Source organism: Zea mays, chromosome 1 (assembly GCF_902167145.1).
Source record: "Zea mays cultivar B73 chromosome 1, Zm-B73-REFERENCE-NAM-5.0, whole genome shotgun sequence".
Lineage (NCBI taxonomy): Eukaryota > Viridiplantae > Streptophyta > Magnoliopsida > Poales > Poaceae > Zea > Zea mays.
This window is the reverse complement of record NC_050096.1, coordinates 193,345,473-193,364,281: the sequence shown is the minus strand read 5'-3', so window position 1 is coordinate 193,364,281 and position 18,809 is coordinate 193,345,473. Positions and strand designations below refer to the sequence as shown.

The 18,809-nt window shown below is 44.3% G+C and overlaps 1 protein-coding gene across 1 annotated transcript; it reads left to right on the top strand.

Moving 5' to 3' along the window:
* Positions 1-2,901: 2,901 nt before the first annotated feature.
* On the top strand, positions 2,902-7,319 carry LOC100282205 (aminoacylase-1). The gene is made up of 5 exons (NM_001371842.1): positions 2,902-3,382; positions 4,468-4,920; positions 5,732-5,869; positions 6,518-6,757; positions 6,854-7,319. Exons 1-5 carry the CDS (start codon positions 2,987-2,989, stop codon positions 6,965-6,967), a joined length of 1,341 nt encoding a protein of 446 aa, NP_001358771.1. The 5' UTR covers positions 2,902-2,986; the 3' UTR covers positions 6,968-7,319.
* Positions 7,320-18,809: the final 11,490 nt, after the last annotated feature.

Sequence of the window (18,809 nt, the reverse complement as noted above, 5' to 3'; positions counted from 1 at the left end):
CACACTAGAACGGAGCTCAAATCACTAGAATGTCGAACAAGTGCGCAAGAATGAAGTGTGAGTGATCAAGAGTGCTCAAGGAATGCTTGGTGTACTCCTCCATGTGCCTAGGGGTCCCTTTTATAGCCCCAAGGCAGCTAGGAGCCGTTGAGAGCAATCCAGGAAGGCAAATCTTGCCTTCTGTCGCCTGGCGCACCGGACAGTCCGGTGCACCACCAGACACTGTCCGGTGCGGATTTCTTTCCTTAAATGGCGAAGCCGACTGTTGGTGCCAGAGAGCCGTTGGCGCACCGGACACTGTCCGGTGCACACCGGACAGTCCGGTGCCCCCTTCTAGCCGTTGGCTCGGCCACGTGTCCCGCGTAGATCGTGCGGCCGACCGTTGGCCCGGCCGACCGTTGGCTCACCAGACAGTCCGGTGCACACCAGACAGTCCGATGAATTATAGCTGTACGTCGTCGATGAATTCCCGAGAGCGGCCAGTTCGCCCGAGCCAGCCTGGCGCAGCGGACACTGTCCGGTGCACCACCGGACAATCCGGTGCACCCAGACTGAGCAAGCTTTGACTGAACAAAGCCATCTCATTTCCAATTCGATTTTTCCTGTTTCTAGCACTTAGACACAATACATTAGTCCATAAAACAATGTACTAAGTCTAGAAACATACCTTTTGACATGATTTGCACTTTGTCCACCCCTTTGCATAGAATAACACAAAAGCACTTGTGTTGGCATTCAATCACCAAAATACTTAGAAATGGCCCAAGGGCACATTTCCCTTTCACTAACACCTCGGCCCAGATCCAGCGACAGACGCGCGCGCACGACATGAGCCGCTAGAAACTGAATCTGAAGCAGGCAGCGAGGGCGGCATTGGATTGGCTGGATGTACCGGGCCCGGCGCATCGCCGTCATGGCAGATCATGACGATCTCGTTGCGGTTGTGCGAGCCTGCCACCATCCCCATTTTTATCAGCAAACCACACCAGCAAGCGCCCATGAGAAGACGGGTCGCGGCCGGTCAGACCCACCGCTCCTGCGTCGGTTGGGAAATCAAAGTCGCGGTCGGATCTGGGCGAGCAGGGCGCGAATCCGGGCATGGCGGCGACAATGGCGAGGAGATCTGGGGCGGAGCGGGCGGGATCAAGGCGATGGCGCTCGTGCCCCTCCGGTCTCGCTTTGGGCTGGTTCGGGGGGCGGCTGCAGGGTTCCACGGGTCGTGCTAGGTGGGCGTGCGGCATGCGTCGGGCGGGCGGGATTGCGGCGTGCAGGCGGTAGGGCGGGCAGGAGGGCGGTTCGCCATGGTCGCGGCGGGATTTGCGGGCTTGCGGTGTGCGGGCGGGAGTACGGTTCGCCTTGGTCGCGGCGGGGTTTGCAGGTTTGCGGCGTGCGGGTGGGCGGGCGTAGGGAGGCGGGGGCAGTCTACAGTAAGTTCTTAATAGTTAGTAGAGATTACTGTTTCTATATGCCTACATCAATCATAGCTGAATGACCGTGCGTTGCAACAGATATATATAATACCAATATACTACGATAACTTATATACAAAATATATGTTATACCGTTATGAGAAAATGTTTCATAATCAATTTGTGATTCTGACCATACATAAATTTTGTTATTTATAATCTATCTGTTTCACCACTACATTGCAACCATCAGTATCATGTAGACTTCGATATATGTCACGATTTACATGGTCTCATTATTGGAGAGCACGTTTCACACATACCGGAAGAAATTCCCTCGTACATCGTTAGTCATCGGACACGTACCACCATACGCTTTTGCTTAAACAAAAAGGTAAGTGTGTGTTTGCAAGACTAATGGTCAAATATCGTATAACCATAAAGTTAGAATACTATATTAATATATTAAATAAATTAATCCAATAGACATAGATTAACCCAATTAACATAGGATAAATAAATATCTAATTATAAAAGTATAAAACATGGTATAATCAATGTTGTTACTGCGTAGTAAATATTCATACGAGACTAACACAACTGGAACAGTTCAATTTGGAATTAAAATGGGGAAGTTACGAATTTCCAAAGTTTCTATGTATTTGATATAGGATTAATTAGGAAATCAAATTTATTGTTGTTTTCATGACAAAACAGAGGTATTATGTGATAAAAAATAATATTATAGAATTATAGAAATTAGAATGAACTCATTTGGATTTAATATGAAATTTCCATGAATTAAATGGGTTTCTGCAATTATTTTTAAACTAAAAATCAATTTCTAAACTCCTTTTTCCTATTTTCTTTATTTCCTGAACTGCGTCCCAAATTCCAGGAAGATCAGGGGCCAAGCTATAAATGTTTTTTTAGACTCAGTAAGCATACAGAGTGGACGGCGGGTTAAACACAAAAGACATCTTAGTTGAAGCTGTATGCAATTCAACATGAGTCACGTTGGCTAGAGAGTAGAAGACTAGGCATTCTACTCAATAGATCCAAGGTTCGATCCTTGATTACTTTTCTGCGCGCGGAACGGGGAACGACAGACTACTCTTACCTTCTTAATAAGTAATATAGATTTTAAAGCATAAAATAAATTTATTTAAATATTCATTAAGTCTATCATTGCATTCTTTTATGATTGAAGGCTCCTCCAAGTTAAATATTATTCTTATTAAGCGTTGATCTTTTTGTCAACACAATAAACTTTATTATTTCTCGATTTATATGGTCCTCAACACCAAAACTCACAATGGGGGTTTCACCACATTTACCCCCATCTAACTAATGTTTTGGGGGCATCTTAAGCTATAGTACAATGGAGTGGTGTAGTTAAAAAAACATGCACGAATCTCAATTTCACAAAAAAAAAAACAAAGTGGAAAAGCAATTGGGCCACGTCACTTCATAACCACCCTGCATTCCCATCCAGCCGTCGCCACTCGCCGCCGCTAACCCAGCCCCGTCTCATCGCCATTTGAACCAGGAATCTTACGCGGAACCGCCCCGCTTCCATGGCGACGGCATCCACTACGCTGCTCCTCTCCCTTGCCTTCCTCGCCTTCGCCTGGGCGGCGTCGCCGTCGCCGTCGCCGGATGCGGAGGCGATCTCCCGGTTCCAGGAGTACCTCCGCATCGACACGGCGCAGCCGGCGCCAGACTACGCCGCGGCCGTGGCCTTCCTCCGGAAACAGGCCGCCGATGCTGGACTCGAGGCGCGCACGCTTGAGCTCGTCGCCGGGAAGCCCCTGCTGCTGCTGCGGTGGCCCGGTCGGCGGCCGTCGCTCCCCTCCATACTCCTCAACTCCCACACTGACGTGGTGCCGTCGGAGCCGAACAAGTGGGACCACCCGCCCTTTTCCGCCGCCCTCGATGAGCCATCCGGTCGCATCTACGCGCGAGGCTCCCAGGTGAGATGTACTACTTCCTTACCGAAGGCGAAGAGATTGCTTTAAGCCGCGATTTTTGCTTGTTCAGTTTGAGCTGTATGTTTACACGTGGACGTGGTGTGCTGCGCATCTTTATAAGGGTTATAATTGGCGCCGCCTTGTCTCCGGAACTCCAATTTTCAGTTAGGGACTGTTTGGACCAGTTCATTTTGGAGGAACTGGAATCTACTTGATATAACAAGAATTTGACATTCTACTACTTTCTAAAGTTAAGATATAAGCCTATCTCAAATTCATAGGGTAAGAAATGGAAATTGATTTTTATGTATCAGCAGATTATGTTTCTACTATCTAATTTATGATAAACTCTTGGACCCGCTCCCATATAGTGAAATGTAGCACATAAGTATATGAGATCAACAGTAGTATACGAATATATATATTCCACATAAAACCATATTAACTTAATTGACATGTGCCTAAATAACGATTATTAGAATGAAATTCAGTCCAAAGGATGCAAACGGGGCCTTACAACGAGTTGTCTTGATTCATTAATTCATGGTTAGGTCTGTAACTTGGATATTCACTTGGGACAGTAATTTACCTCGAGCAGGAAAGCGATCTTTATAATTCGATTTGCTCATGACAGCTTTATTTTGTGGCTGTGTCTGGGATTGCACATAGATGCTTTTACTGTTAATGCCATTTTTTTAGCCGTACCAAATTGTAGGATGCTAAATGCTTGCGATGTCTAGTTTATTTAGTACTAAGTGTATATTGACCAGCAAAACTCCATTTCAATGTAAGTGTCAAGTTGCACTGTTTTTTACACTAAATTCACTACGGTAATCTTTTTTCGCGTGAAAAAGTCACTCTTAGGCTGTATATACATGTTCCCATTACATCTCTTCCCGAAGTGTCCATCTCCCCTCACTAACATGCTAATATTACCTTAACCTGTTTGCTAAAATCATTTTGATTCTCTTAGCTCTACCACCATGCCTTTCATGGAATTGTGAAAAGCTCCAAAGCTCTAAAATTTTACTAGATCTACATGTTTACAGCATCTACTTAATTCTTGGACTTCCCTGTGTTTCATGCAGGACATGAAGTGTGTGGGGATGCAGTACCTTGAAGCCATTCGCCGTCTCCGTTCTGCAGGATTTGTTCCAGATCGAAATATCTATATAACATTTGTTCCTGACGAGGAGATTGGTGGGCATGGCGGTGTTGAACCATTTGTTTCATCCAAGGAGTTCAAAGATATGAACGTGGCATTAGTCCTTGATGAAGGGCTTGCCTCTCCAGGGGAGGAGTACCGTGTGTTCTATGCAGAGCGTAGCCCTTGGTGGCTTACTATAAAAGCAACAGGCGCACCAGGGCACGGTGCGAAGTTGTATGATGGTAGTGCAATGGAGAATTTGATGAAGAGCGTGGAGGCTATTAGGAGATTCAGGACATCACAGTTTGATCTAGTGAAATCTGGAGAGAAGGCTGAAGGAGATGTTGTATCGGTGAATTTTGCGTACCTGAAGGCTGGCACACCTACACCAACGGTTAGTTGATATATTTTTGTGTTACTTATGTGCTGAGATGCAGTTTATCTTTCGAGAATTTAGTTGGTCTTAACTAGATCTTATTCAATTGTATTGGTAGCTTGATCATCTGATCCCATATGAGTTACTAATGTATTGGTGTAGTTCTTAATATCCTGTGATATTATTGAAAATCAGAGCAATCATCGGTTATTATTTGGTATTTACTAAGATGGACCAATTAATATCTTTGATTACGAATTCTTGTTCAAGACATAATATCTGTTCTTTGCACTGGTTTTGTTTAACTTTTGGTATTTAAGAGTCTTTGGTGTACTGAGTTCATTTTCAACCAATAGGCCGACAACCAACAAATGAATATGAATCATACATCTTCTCAAAAAATATGACCTTATGCTTGCAGTATCCAGTAATTGTATCGTTGCATTAGTGCTGTACTTAAAGTAATTTGGTTTGTTTTCGTTAGGAAGAACGTAAGATGGTTCTGAATTGCTGTTATATTTACAGATACACACTTGAGTTTAAAATGACATTATTCTGGAATCTTATAACCTTCTGTACTTCCCGACATCTGATTATTGTTGTGGTACCTTCTGTCCTTTGTTGGATCATTAAATGGTCTTCCAGTTCCCAAAGTTGATGTTGTTCAGAAATACTCTTTTATTGATAATCAAGTTTTTCTAGAATCCGATGAATTGCTTTCCATTCTTTGATCCATTCGGGAGCAGTTCATCATCCAAGTAAACCAGGTCAACTCATGCTCTGATCTGTAATGTTTCTTACTAATCACTTTATCTGTGGCTTCTTTCAGGGTTTTGTCATGAATCTTCAACCATCTGAAGCAGAGGTAGGTCTTGACATCCGGATCCCTCCTAGTGCCCATGTGGAAGCACTGGAGAGGCGCCTTGTTGAAGAATGGGCACCACCTTCACGCAACCTGACCTTCGAGGTATGATTCCATAGTGGTTCAACTGATGGCATATATACACTTTAGGCGTGTTAACTAGCTCCTCATCATGTGGGGACGACTTTGAACCAAAAGGAACACTGTTCACTCTCACATTTTGTTTTTGCTGAATTACGGATAACAAACGGCACGAATTGAGGCAATAAGAATAATCTAAGAATATTTCAAAAATATCCCTGCAATTCTGTCATTATAGCTTTCAAGTTTTATTTGATTTTTTTTTGCTGAGAAAGTTAGTTCATCTAAATAACATGCTTCTGTTTTTCCCAATATTTCTGCCATGCTAATGGATATGCATTTCTCAATGGGGTTCATTTTTTTCAGAAATTTTTATTTCATTATATGAGTTATTCAATTTTCGTTTATTTTGGTTTGTGCTTCTGTTACAGGTATTGTTCTTTTGACTACCCTAGTTTATTGATATTAGTAGCAGATTTTTGAGTCTAAGTTTGAAATTACAAGTTGTTCTGTTCCCATTAAACGTTAACAAAGATAAGAACACATTGCATTCTGAATTTTTGATGTCCAACACAATTGTTTTCTGTAAGTGACTACACTTTATTATCCATATGCATGATCTTAGCTGTGTGAATTTCATAAAGTTTTAAATCCTGGTTATCTGTTCTGCAGTTTAAACAGAAGATGTCTGTCCTGGACAACTTTGGGAAGCCAGCCATGACAGCAGCAGACAGCACAAACCCATGGTGGACGTTGCTCGAAGAAGCTGTGAAGAGCGCTGACGGCAAACTCGGCAAGGCGGAGATATTCCCAGCCTCTACTGACGCTCGCTACTTCCGGAAAATCGGATTACCAGCATTTGGCTTTTCACCTATGGCGAACACCCCGATACTGCTCCATGACCATAACGAGGTCTGTGTCATTGGTTTTGATTCGACCATCTGACCCCATTAAACATTTATTCTTTGTAATCGCTGTACCTAACATGTTAATATTTGTATCATGTAGTTTCTGAGCAAAGACGAGTACCTCAAGGGAATCGGGATATACGAGTCCATCATCAGGGCACTGGCCACTCATGAAGATGGCGGCAAAGATGACGAATCCAGGGCAGAGCTGTGAGCCTGTGACTGAGGAGAACCTTGAACCTTACCTCGCTTTTGCCGCAGACCAAATGGAGCACTGGAAGTCATGTTTCGGCATTATGCAGCTGCCTGTGCTTCTGCTGCGGCGTCGGAGCGATAGAACCACAAACATCATCTTTGTACATTCTCGCAAGAGGGCTTATGCGCTTAATAATTGATGAAATTGAGATATGTAGTTCGTCTGCGCAGTTCAGGGCTCACCCAGTTCCTACTTGATGCTGCTTTGGTATTGGTTGTTGTATCAAAACTTATATTCACGTCGCTTCGTGCTTCATTGCTTTTGTGCCTTTGTTTTCATTTCATATGGTAGCATGACAGTCGATTATGCACAAAATCCTCGGAGGGGCTCGTTTAGAAACTCATTCTTTTGTGATGCTCTTTCATTTACTAAGGTGAGCAATCCCAAAGATATCATTGAATCTATCTATACTATTATATAGGAATTATATAGGAGGTGTTTGGTTTCTAATAACTAATTTTTAGTCCCTCTATGTTATTCTATTTTTATCTCCAAATTATCAATACAGAAACTAAAGTCCTTCCATATTATTTTATTTTTGTTCCAAATTATTAAATACAGAAACTAAAACAATTTTAGTTGAAAAAAGATCGTTGGCCTAGGTTGAGCCGTAGATCTGGGAGAGGATGAGACGTAAGGCAAGGAAAAAATGGCGACCGGCTCTCTGGGCCGCCTCTTCTTCCTCCCGTGCCATCCCCCAACCCTCCCATGGTGGTTGCTGTGTTGCCACGCGGGCAAACGTTGCTGGGCCAGATCCTTCGCGGCTTCTCCTGGCCCAGGGCTACAGTGCCCTGTCTCGTGTTGCTGACCTGGCCTCTGATCCGCGATCGACTTGGATTGGGTGGAGCCCGGGGGTGTCGCCGCTCCCTGTTCGGTCTCACACCCCCACACGCGAGTCGTCCCCCCCCTGTCGTCCTCTCCGCCTGAAAACCCTACATCCAGGTTAGGGTTTCCTTTGGATTTCATCGGATCGCACTCGTTTCCCCATTGTGCCGCCTTCCTTTCGCATCTCTGGTCGCTCCCGGTCTCGTCGCGGTCTAGTTTTAGCGGAGGGTGGTGTGTTTCTTCCTTTCGCTCGCCGGTGGTTGAAGAGGAGTGGCCTCGTCTGGGATCCGGTGGTTTTCGAAGCCCTTCGAAAGATTCTGCGATGGATCCGAAGAGCAAGAATCCTCAGAACCCCCAATTGGATCGATGGGGTCCTAAAGAAAATCCGTAGGGGCCTCAATCTTGGAACAGGGCAAGAAACCTCAGTTGGAAATTGAAGCCTACACTCGGAAAAGCTGAGCAGCAAGAGGGTCTGTTGTCCCCTTCCCCCGGCGAAGGAACTCAAACAGGTAACCCTATCGTTTCTCCTTTACCTCTGAAGAAAGATGTCGATCTTGTTCGTCCTGCATTCTGTCAGGAATGTGGAGTTGAAGGGCATCATGCTAGAAATTTCTTTAACGCATTGTGGTGTGACATCTGTCGCAAGGAGACCCATGTTACATCTCGTTGTTGTCTACCTAAGCAAAACAAACCCACCATGCCCATAGTTGGTATGGCAGCATATGGATTAGGGTTTTACCTTTCTCATTTTGCTAAACCACTGACCAAAAAACCAAAAAGGGTTTTCATCGGTTTGGTTAAAGTGATTGAGGGGTTAGTTTCGGCAGAAGATCTTAAAAGAGATTTTGGTTTTCATTTCCCTTGGGGTAAGATATGGAAGGCTACTAAATGTCATTCTGGATTTTTGATGCAATTCCCCTCCCAAGAACGTCTTGATGAAATGATCAATTTCCCTGAACTTAAGATGAAGATGTCTGATGCCAAGATAGCTGTTGTGCCTTGGAGTTCTCGGGCCAAACCCAAGTCTAGACTCCATACTGTTTGGGTTGTTGCTGAGAATGTCCCTCAGGAGCTACAAAATTATCAGTCGATTTGTGAAATTGGCTCAATGATTGAGGCTGTTGAGGAAGTTGACCTCATGTCCTTGGATTCTGATGATATTGTGAGATTCAAAATCCACATAAAGAGTGTGGCCATGATTCCTCCTGTGGTGGAAGTGGCAGTCAAACCCTTTTTGTATGATATCTTCTTTAGAATTGAATCAATTTGTGATGAGGGTTGGAATGATGATTCAGTGAACCTGGGCAAAAGAGCTTCTGTTCAAATTCATGGGATCAATGACCCATTATTTGACAAGTCTGGGAAAAAACCTAGAAATGAAGAAGAAGAAATCCTTGATGCTGATCTTACTCCAAATCCCAAATTGGGGGAGTCTTCTTCTCAGGGCAAAGAGTCTGCCAAACTTTCTGAACCCAACCTTGAGATTCCCAAAGACATTCCTGATGAGGATCAGAAACTTGATAACCTCAGTGATGAGAAAGTTGATTTTGACCCAAATGAAGATGATCTGCTGAGCTCTCAAGATCTTGAAGAATTTGCTAAAGACATGGAGGAGGACCAGATGGACTTTCAGTCCAAAAATGGTGCTATGATCTCGATCCCCCAATGATGAGGATTTACAGGAAGTGAAAAGTAAAAAACCTCTGGAAATGCCCACCAACATCTCAGATGGCATCAGAAAAAGCTCTAGGCTGGAGAGGAATGAAGATGTGAAGGTGGCCGATAAAGCTATTTCCAGAGCTGAAGCCAAAGATGCTTTCCTCAACAAAGGTATGTACACTAACTCTTTTTCACTGCTTGATTCTAATAATGTAGACTTGCTAGATATAGCTAATAGATTTGGAGTTTCTTTGGGTCCCTCTGAGTCTGCTGCAATAGATAATCTGGAGTTGATCAAAGACCTGGAACTTTCCAGAAAAATACTGGCAATCCAAGCTTGTAAAAAAATACAACATTGGAGGTCCCCCTTATCGATCACAAAGATGTGGACAACAGTGTCCATGATGATTCTGATATAAACAATGATCATGACTTCCTGGATGTTATGATTTTAAGAAAAGGAAGGAAAATAAAGCATCGAAAAAACAACGAAAAAAGCTTCCCCAAAAAATAGGTACACACCTACCAAAAATTGGGTATCTGACCTTTCTGACCTCCCCCAGATCCGTTTTAATGATAGGCCTTATCTGGAATTGTCAGGGGTTGGGTCGGAGTGCTAAGTTTGATTTCTTGAGAGAAATCATTAGGGATGAAAAAGTTGATTTTATTGGTTTACAGGAAACTAAAAAAAATCAATTCAACGATTCTCTTTTGTCCTCGCTCGCTGGTAATAAACTCTTTGCCTGGTTCTCTTCTCCGCCTAATGGGAGATCTGGTGGTCTTTTAGTGGGCTTCAACTCTGATGTGTTTGATGTTAGAGAATTTGAAGCTGGCGAGTTTTTGATTCGCACTCTAGTTCTTCATAGAGAAAAAAAATCTTATTTGAAATTTTGTCAATGTGTATGGGGCTGCTCAAAAGGAACATAAAAGCTGATTCCTCAGGGAACTGTCTGCAGTTTGCTCGAGAAGTCAGGTCCCCTTGCTTATTGGTGGTGAGTGGTGACTTTAACATCCTCAGAAAAGCTGAGGAAAAAAATAAACCGGGCGGTCTCAGCAAGTGGAGCTCCTTGTTTAATAGTATAATAGACCACCATGGTCTAGTGGAATTTGAATTGAAAAACAGATTGTATACGTGGTCTAACAATCGTAGTGATCCTACGTTTGAAAAGCTAGATAGATTCTTGGCCAGTCCTGACTGGGATCTTGCATATAATAATATCAGTGTTCTTGGTTTGAATAGATCCTTCTCGGACCATGCTCCCCTTTGTCTTCAAACTGATGTTATCCCCATCGCGCGTAAAGATTTTAGATACAAGATGTGCTGGAAGCTTAGACCGGACTTTCACAATTTAGTGAGAAGTAATTGGTCTCTTCCGGTGGGTGCTACCCATAGCCTTGATGTGTGGAAGCTGAAATTGAAACGACCGATACAAAAGCTCAAAGGTTGGAATAATAATGTTGTAGGCCACTACAAGAAGCTGAAAAAAGATCTGATTTAAAAATTGACACGCTTGATAAAATCAGTGAAACTTCGGGATTATTAGATACTGATAGATTTGTGAAACTTGACCTGGAATCTAACCTCAAGAAGATTGTTGATGAGGAAAACATTAGCCTCAAGCAGAAAGCTAGAGATAAGTTCATGTTAGATGGTGATGAGAACTCTAAATACTTCCATTTGCTAGCCAAGCATAAAAAGAGGAAACTCAAGATCTTAACTCTTTCTCATGGTGATAGTTTGGCGCATGATGATAATGGCATTAACCAGCTTGCGACATCCTTCTATAAAGACCTCTTTGGCCCTTCTCAAGATTCAAGTATTTCGTTTGATAATTTGGACATGAAACAGCTTGAGGAGGAGGACAAAGACCTTCTTATAAGTCCTTTCTCTTTGGAGGAGATCAAAGAGGTGGTGTTTTCTCTGAAACACAACAGTGCTCCGGGCCCTGATGGTTTCCCTTCTGAATTTTTTCAGGACTTCTGGGACACTATTAAAAGTGATTTGTTTAATCTCTTTAATTCCTTTCATGATGGTTCCCTTAATATTGAGAGACTTAATTTTGGGAAAGTCACACTTATCCCAAAAGTTCCTGATGCGACTGATATTAAAGCCTTTCGACCTATCTGCTTGCTCAACGTCTGTTACAAAATTATTACCAAAGTTCTGACTAATAGGTTGGCTCGCTGCATCACCTCTATGATTAGTGACCTTCAGTATGGATTTATCAAAGGTAGATATATCATGGATGGTGTCCTTTCACTTCATGAGATTATTCATGAAGTGAAACAGAAGAAACAGAATGGAGTGATTTTTAAAGTTGATTTTGAAAAAGCTTATGACAAGGTTAATTGGAAATTTCTTCATAACATGCTGATTAAGAAAGGCTTTGGTGATAAATGGAGTGATTGGGTGCTGAAGACTGTGAAAGGTGGTAAAGTGGCTATCAGAACTAATGATGTGGTTGGCCCCTATTTTAAAACACACAAGGGTGTTCGCCAAGGTGATCCTTTTTCCCCACTCCTCTTTAATGTGGCAGCTGATGTTCTTGCTTGTTTGATTCAAAAAGCTAAAGATGAAGGTATTATCAAAGGTCTCATTCCACATATTATCTCCGGTGGTTGCTGCTGCTTACAATATGCTGATGACACTATTTTTTGCTGCAAGATGATCTTGAAAATGCCAGAAATCTGAAGTTTATTCTCTGTATTTTTGAACAGATGTCAGGTCTTAAGATTAACTTTCATAAAAGTGAAATTATTTGCTTGGGAAATTCTGTAAATAGAGAGCTGAAAGGGAAATGTGCCAAATGGTTATGTGTTAAACTATGCCAAATGGTGGACAAAGTGCAAATCAATACAAAGGTATGATTCTAGACTTAGTACATTGGTTTTTGTGTACTAACATATTTGTCTAAGTGCTAGAATCAGAGAAAAGACAAATGGAAAAGACTTGGCTCGAGCAGCTAAGACTCTGCTCAGTCTGGGTGCACCGGATTGATCGGTGGTGCACCGGACAGTGTCCGGTGCGCCAGGCTGGCTCTGGTGAAAAGGCTACTCTCGGGAATTGAACGACGGCGTACGGCTATAAATCACCGGACTGTCTGGTGGTGCACTGGACTGTCCGGTGAGCCAATAGTCGGCCGAGCCAACGGTCGGCCACGCAATCCGCGCGTGACGCGTGGCCGAGCCAACGGTCAGAAGGGGGCACCGGACTGTCCGGTGTGCACCGGACAGTGTCCGGTGCGCCAACGGCTCCAAATCTTCAACGGTCGGCTGCGCCAGAATAGGAAAGAGATCTGCACCGGACAGTGTCCGGTGGTGCACCGGACTGTCCGGTGCACCAGTCGACAGAAGGCAAGATTTGCCTTCCTGGATTGCTCTCAACGACTCCCAGCTGCCTTGGGGCTATAAAAGGGACCCCTAGGCGCATGAAGGAAGACACCAAGCACACTCTAAGCATTCTTGATCATTCACACTTCGTCTTTGCGCACTTGTTTGACATTCTAAGTGATTTGAGCTCCGTTCTAGTGAGAACTTTGAGATATTCATTTGAGCTTAAGTCTTGGTCGTGTGTGTGTGTGCGTATTGCTGTGAACTTGTGTGTGTTCCTCATCCCATCCTTACTTCCGTGTTCATTTGTGATCATCTTTTGTAAGGGCGAGAGACTCCAAGTTGTGGAGATTCCTCGCAAACGGGATATAGTGAAAGGAAGAGAAACACCGTGGTATTCAAGTGGGTCTTTGGACCACTTGAAAGGGGTTGAGTGCAACCCTAATCTGTTGGGATGCCACAACGTGGAGTAGGCAAGTGTTGGACTTGGCCGAACCACGGGATAAACCATTGTGCCTCTCTGTGTTGATCTTTTTGTGGTTATTGTGTTTCGCAAGAACTCCTCTCTAGCCACCTGGCTTTATTGCTCTAACACCTAATCAAGTTTGTGGCTTTAAGTTTCAAGTTTTTACAGGATCACCTATTCACCCCCCTCTAGGTGCTCTCAATTGGTATCAGAGTCGTTCTCTTCAAGAAAGGGACTAATCGCCCGAAGAGATGGATCCTAAGGGAAAGGGGATGGTGGTCAACGGCAATGAGAAGGAGTCCATCTTCAATGAGCCAAGGGATGACAAAGTCAATGACTCCGGCTCAAGTCAAAAGAAGAAAGACGGAAAGAAGAAGAGGCGCATCAGGAAGGTTGTCTACTACGACAGCGACAAATCTTCCTCTTCTCAAAAGGACAACGAATACGAGGAGAAAAAGAAAACGGTTAACTTGAACTTTTCTTTTGATTATTCTCGTATTCCGCATAATTCAAATGCTCATTTGCTTTCCATTCCACTTGGTAAACCCCCACACTTCAATGGAGAGGACTACGGATTTTGGAGTCACAAAATGCGTAGCCACTTGTTTTCTCTTCATCCAAGTATATGGGAGATAGTAGAAAATGGGATGCAATTTGATAGTTCTGATAACTCCATGTTTATCAATGAACAAATCCATAAAAATGCACAAGCTACTACTGTTCTTTTAGCATCCTTGTGCAGGGAAGAGTACAACAAGGTGAGCGGCTTGGATAACGCCAAGCAGATCTGGGACACCCTCAAGATCTCGCATGAGGGGAACGACGTCACCATGCTCACCAAGATGGAGTTGGTGGAAGGCGAATTAGGAAGGTTCGCAATGATCAGGGGAGAGGAGCCAACTCAAACGTACAATAGTCTCAAGACCCTGGTCAACAAGATAAGAAGCTACGGAAGCACAAGATGGACAGACCACGACATTGTCCGACTCATGCTAAGGTCCTTCACTGTCCTTGATCCTCATCTTGTAAACTCTATTCGTGAGAATCCTAGGTACATCAAGATGACGCCCGAGGAAATACTCGGAAAGTTTGTAAGCGGGCGAATGATGATCAAGGAGGCGAGGTACATTGATGAGGCGTTGAATGGCCCAATCTACGAGCCTCAAACCGTTGCTCTCAAAGCAACAAGTAGCAGGGAGACGCTACCTAGCAAGGTGGCGCAAGTTGAGGCGGCCGGGCTAAATGAAGATGAAATGGCCCTCATCATCAAGCGCTTCAAGGCGGCGCTCAAAGGTCGCGAGGAGCACCCCAACAAGAGCAAAACGAAGGGGAAGCGCTCCTGCTTCAAGTGTGGTAAGATTGGTCACTTTATTGCTAACTGTCCCGATAATGATAGTGACCAGGAACAAGGGAAGAGTGGAAAGTGGGAAAAGAAGAAGACCTACAAAAAGGCGAAGGGCGAGGCACACCTTGGAAAGGAGTGGGATTCGGATTGCTCCTCGTCCGACTCCGACAATGAAGGACTCGCCGCCTCAGCCTTCAACAAGTCGGCTCTCTTCCCCAACGAGCATCACACATGCCTCATGGCAAAGGAGAAGAAGGTAAATACTAGAAGTACTATTACATATGCTTCTTCAAGTGATGAAGAGTCTAGTGATGATGAAGTAGACTATGCTAGTTTATTCAAAGGTTTAGAGAGAACTAAAATTGATAAGATCAATGAATTAATTGATGCCTTGAATGAGAAAAATAGATTGTTAGAAAAACAAGAGGATCTTTTATATGAATAGCATGATATATTTGTTAGTGCACAAAATTCTCTTGTTCTAGAAGTTAAAAGAAATGAAATGCTTTCATGTGAACTATCTACATGCCATGAATCTATTTCTAACTTAAGGAGTATTAATGATGACTTGAATGCTAAGTTAGAAGTAGCTAATAAATCTAGCTCATGCATTGATCATGTAGCAATTTGTAATAGGTGTAAGGATTTTAATGTTGATGTTTGTAGTGAACACTTAAATTCCATTTCCAAATTAAAGGATGAGGTGGCTAGTCTTAATGCCCAACTTAAGACTAGCAAAAATGAATTTGATAAACTAAAATTTGCAAGGGATGCCTACACTGTTGGTAGACACCCCTCAATTAAGGATGGGCTTGGCTTTAAGAGGGAAGCCAAGAACTCAACAAGTCAGAAGGCTCCCATCTCCGCCAAGGAGAAAGGGAAGGCCCCTATGGCTAATAGTGTTCAAAAGAATCATGCTTTCATTTATAGTGATAGAAAATTCTCCAAAAATGCTTATAGGAATTGTTCTTATGATTCAAATGCCATGTTCGCTTCAAGTTCTTCCTTTATGCATGGTAGAGATATACCTAGGAGAAATGTTGTTCATGTATCTAGAAAACCAAGTAATGAACCTTCTATAATTTATCAAGCTTGCAATGCTTCTTTTGCAATTTGTAGGAAGAATAAGAAAGTGATTGCTAGGAAATTAGGGGCAAAATGCAAGGGAGATAAAACATGCATTTGGGTCCCTAAGACCATTGTTACTAACCTTGTAGGACCCAACACAAGTTGGGTACCTAAGACCCAAGCCTAAATTTGCCTTGCAGGTTTATGCATCCGGGGGCTCAAGCTGGATTATCGACAGCGGATGCACAAACCATATGACGAGGGAGAAGAAGATGTTCACCTCCTACGTCAAAAACAAGGATTCCCAAGATTCAATAATATTCGGTGATGGGAATCAAGGCAAGGTAAAAGGGTTAGGTAAAATTGCTATTTCATCCGAGCACTCTATATCTAATGTGTTTTTAGTTGAGTCTCTTGGATATAATCTGCTATCTGTTAGTCAATTATGCAATATGGGATATAATTGTCTATGCACAAACCATATGACGGGGGAGAAGAAGATGTTCACCTCCTACGTCAAGAATAAGGATTCCCAAGATTCAATCATATTCGGTGATGGGAACCAAGGCAAGGTTAAAGGAATAGGAAAGATTGCTATTTCATCCGAGCACTCTATTTCTAATGTGTTTTTAGTTGAGTCGCTCGGGTATTGAAAGGGAAATAGGCTTACACCTTTTCCTATTTGATTTTGGTGGTTGAATTTCCCAACACAAATAATTGGACTAACTAGTTTGCTCTAGTCTATAAGTTATACAGGTGCCAAAGGTTCACAAAAAGCCAATAAAAAGACCAAGAAAAGGGTTCAATAAAAAGAGCAAGGGATAACCGAAGTGTGCCCTGGTCTGGCGCACCGGACTGTCCGGTGCACCACCGGACAGTGTCCGGTGCACCAGGGGACTCCAAGCTAAACTTCGCACCTTTGGGAATTCTCAGAGGCGCTTCGCTATAATTCACCGGACTGTCCGGTGTACCACCGGACAGTGTCCGGTGCCCCAAGGGAGAGCGACTCTGAACTTGCCAGCTTCGGGAATCCGCTCCGCTAAAATTCACCGGACATGTCCGGTGCACACCGGACTGTCCGGTTAGCCAGCGGAGCAACGACTACTTCACGCGCAACGGTCGACTGTAACGCATTAAATGCGCGCCTGCGCGCGTAGAGGAGTAGAGCACGCACGGGTGGCACACTGGACAGTCTACAGGACTTGTCCGATACGCCACCGGACAGTCAGGCGGGCCCACAAGACAGAGCTCCAACGGTCGGAACCCAACGGCCAGGTGACGTGGCTGGCGCACCGGACAGTGTCCGGTGGTGCACCGGACTGTCCGATGCGCCCGTCGACAGCAGCCTTCACCAAACGGCTTGTTTGGTGGTTGGGGTTATAAATACCCCCAACCACCCCACATTCATGTCATCCAAGTTTTCCACCTTCCAACTACTTACAAGAGCTAAGCATTCAATACAAGACACACCAAAGTGATCACATCCTCTCCCAATTCCACACAAGGCTTTAGTGATTAGTGAGAGAGATTTGTTGTGTTCTTTTGAGCTCTTGCGCTTGGATTGCTTCTTTTTCTCATTCTTTCTTGTGATCATCTCAATTGTAATCAAGGCAAGAGACACCAATTGTGTGGTGGTCCTTGCGGGAAGTTTGGTTCCCAATTGATTGAGAAGAGAAGCTCACTCGGTCCAAGGGACCGTTTGAGAGAGGGAAAGGGTTGAAAGAGACCCGGTCTTTGTGACCACCTCAACGGGGAGTAGGTTTGCGAGAACCGAACCTCGGTAAAACAAATCCTTGTGTCTCACTTCTTATTCGCTCACGATTTGTTTTTGCGCCCTCTCTCTCGGACTCGTTTCTATTTCTAACGCTAACCCGGCTTGTAGTTGTGCTTAAGTTGTTAAATTTTAGATTCGCCCTATTCACCCCCCTCTAGGCGACTTTCAATTGGTATCGGAGCCGGTGCTTCATTAGAGCTTAACCGCTCGAAGTGATGTCGGGAGATCACACCAAGAAGGAGATGGTGACCGGCGAGAAGCCCGCTACAAGCCACGGGAAGGCTCCATCGAGAGAGTCCTACAACAGAGGGAAGGGGAAGGAAAAGGAATCCCCTTCACACAAGTCGCGTCGGAGCGGTGACAAGAAGAAGAAGATGAGGAAGGTGGTCTACTACGAGACCGACACCTCATCACCATCCACCTCCGGCTCCGACACGCCGTCCGTCACTTCTGAAAGTCGCCTAGAGGGGGGGTGAATAGGGCGAATCTGAAATTTACAAACTTAATCACAACTACAAGTCGGGTTAGCGTTAGAAATATAATCGAGTCCGAGAGAGAGGGTGCAAAACAAATCGCAAGCGAGTAAAGAATGTGACATGCGAATTTGTTTTACCGAGGTTCGGTTCTCGCAAACCTACTCCCGGTTGAGGTGGTCACAAAGACCGGGTCTCTTTCAACCCTTTCCCTCTCTCAAATGGTCCCTCGGACGGAGTGAGCTTTTCTTCTCAATCAATTGGAACACAAAGTTCCCACAAGGATCACCACACGATTGGTGTCTCTTGCCTCAATTACAAGTGAGTTTGATCTCAAGAAAGAATGAGAAAGAAAGCAATCCAAGCGCAAGAGCTCAAAAGAACACAACAAATCACTCTCACTAATCACTAAAGCCTTGTGTGGAATTGGGAGAGGATATGATCACTTTGGTGTGTCTTGTATTGAATGCTTAGCTCTTGTAAGTAGTTGGAAGGTGGAAAACTTGGATGATTTGAATGTGGGGTGGTTGGGGGTATTTATAACCCCAACCACCAAACTAGCCGTTTGGTGGAGGCTGCTGTCACATGGCGCACCGGACAGTCTGGTGCGCCACCGGACAGTGTCCGGTGCGCCAGCCACGTCACCTGGCCGTTGGGTTCCGACCATTAGAGCTCTGTCTTGTGGGCCCGCCTGGCTGTCCGGTGGCGCACCAGACAAGTCCTGTAGATTGTCCGGTGTGCCACCCGCGCGTGCTCTGATCCTCTGTGCGCGCAGGCGCGCATTTAATGCGTTGCAGTCGACCGTTGCGCGCGAAGTAGTCGTTGCTCCGCTGGCTCACCGGACAGTCTGGTGTGCACCG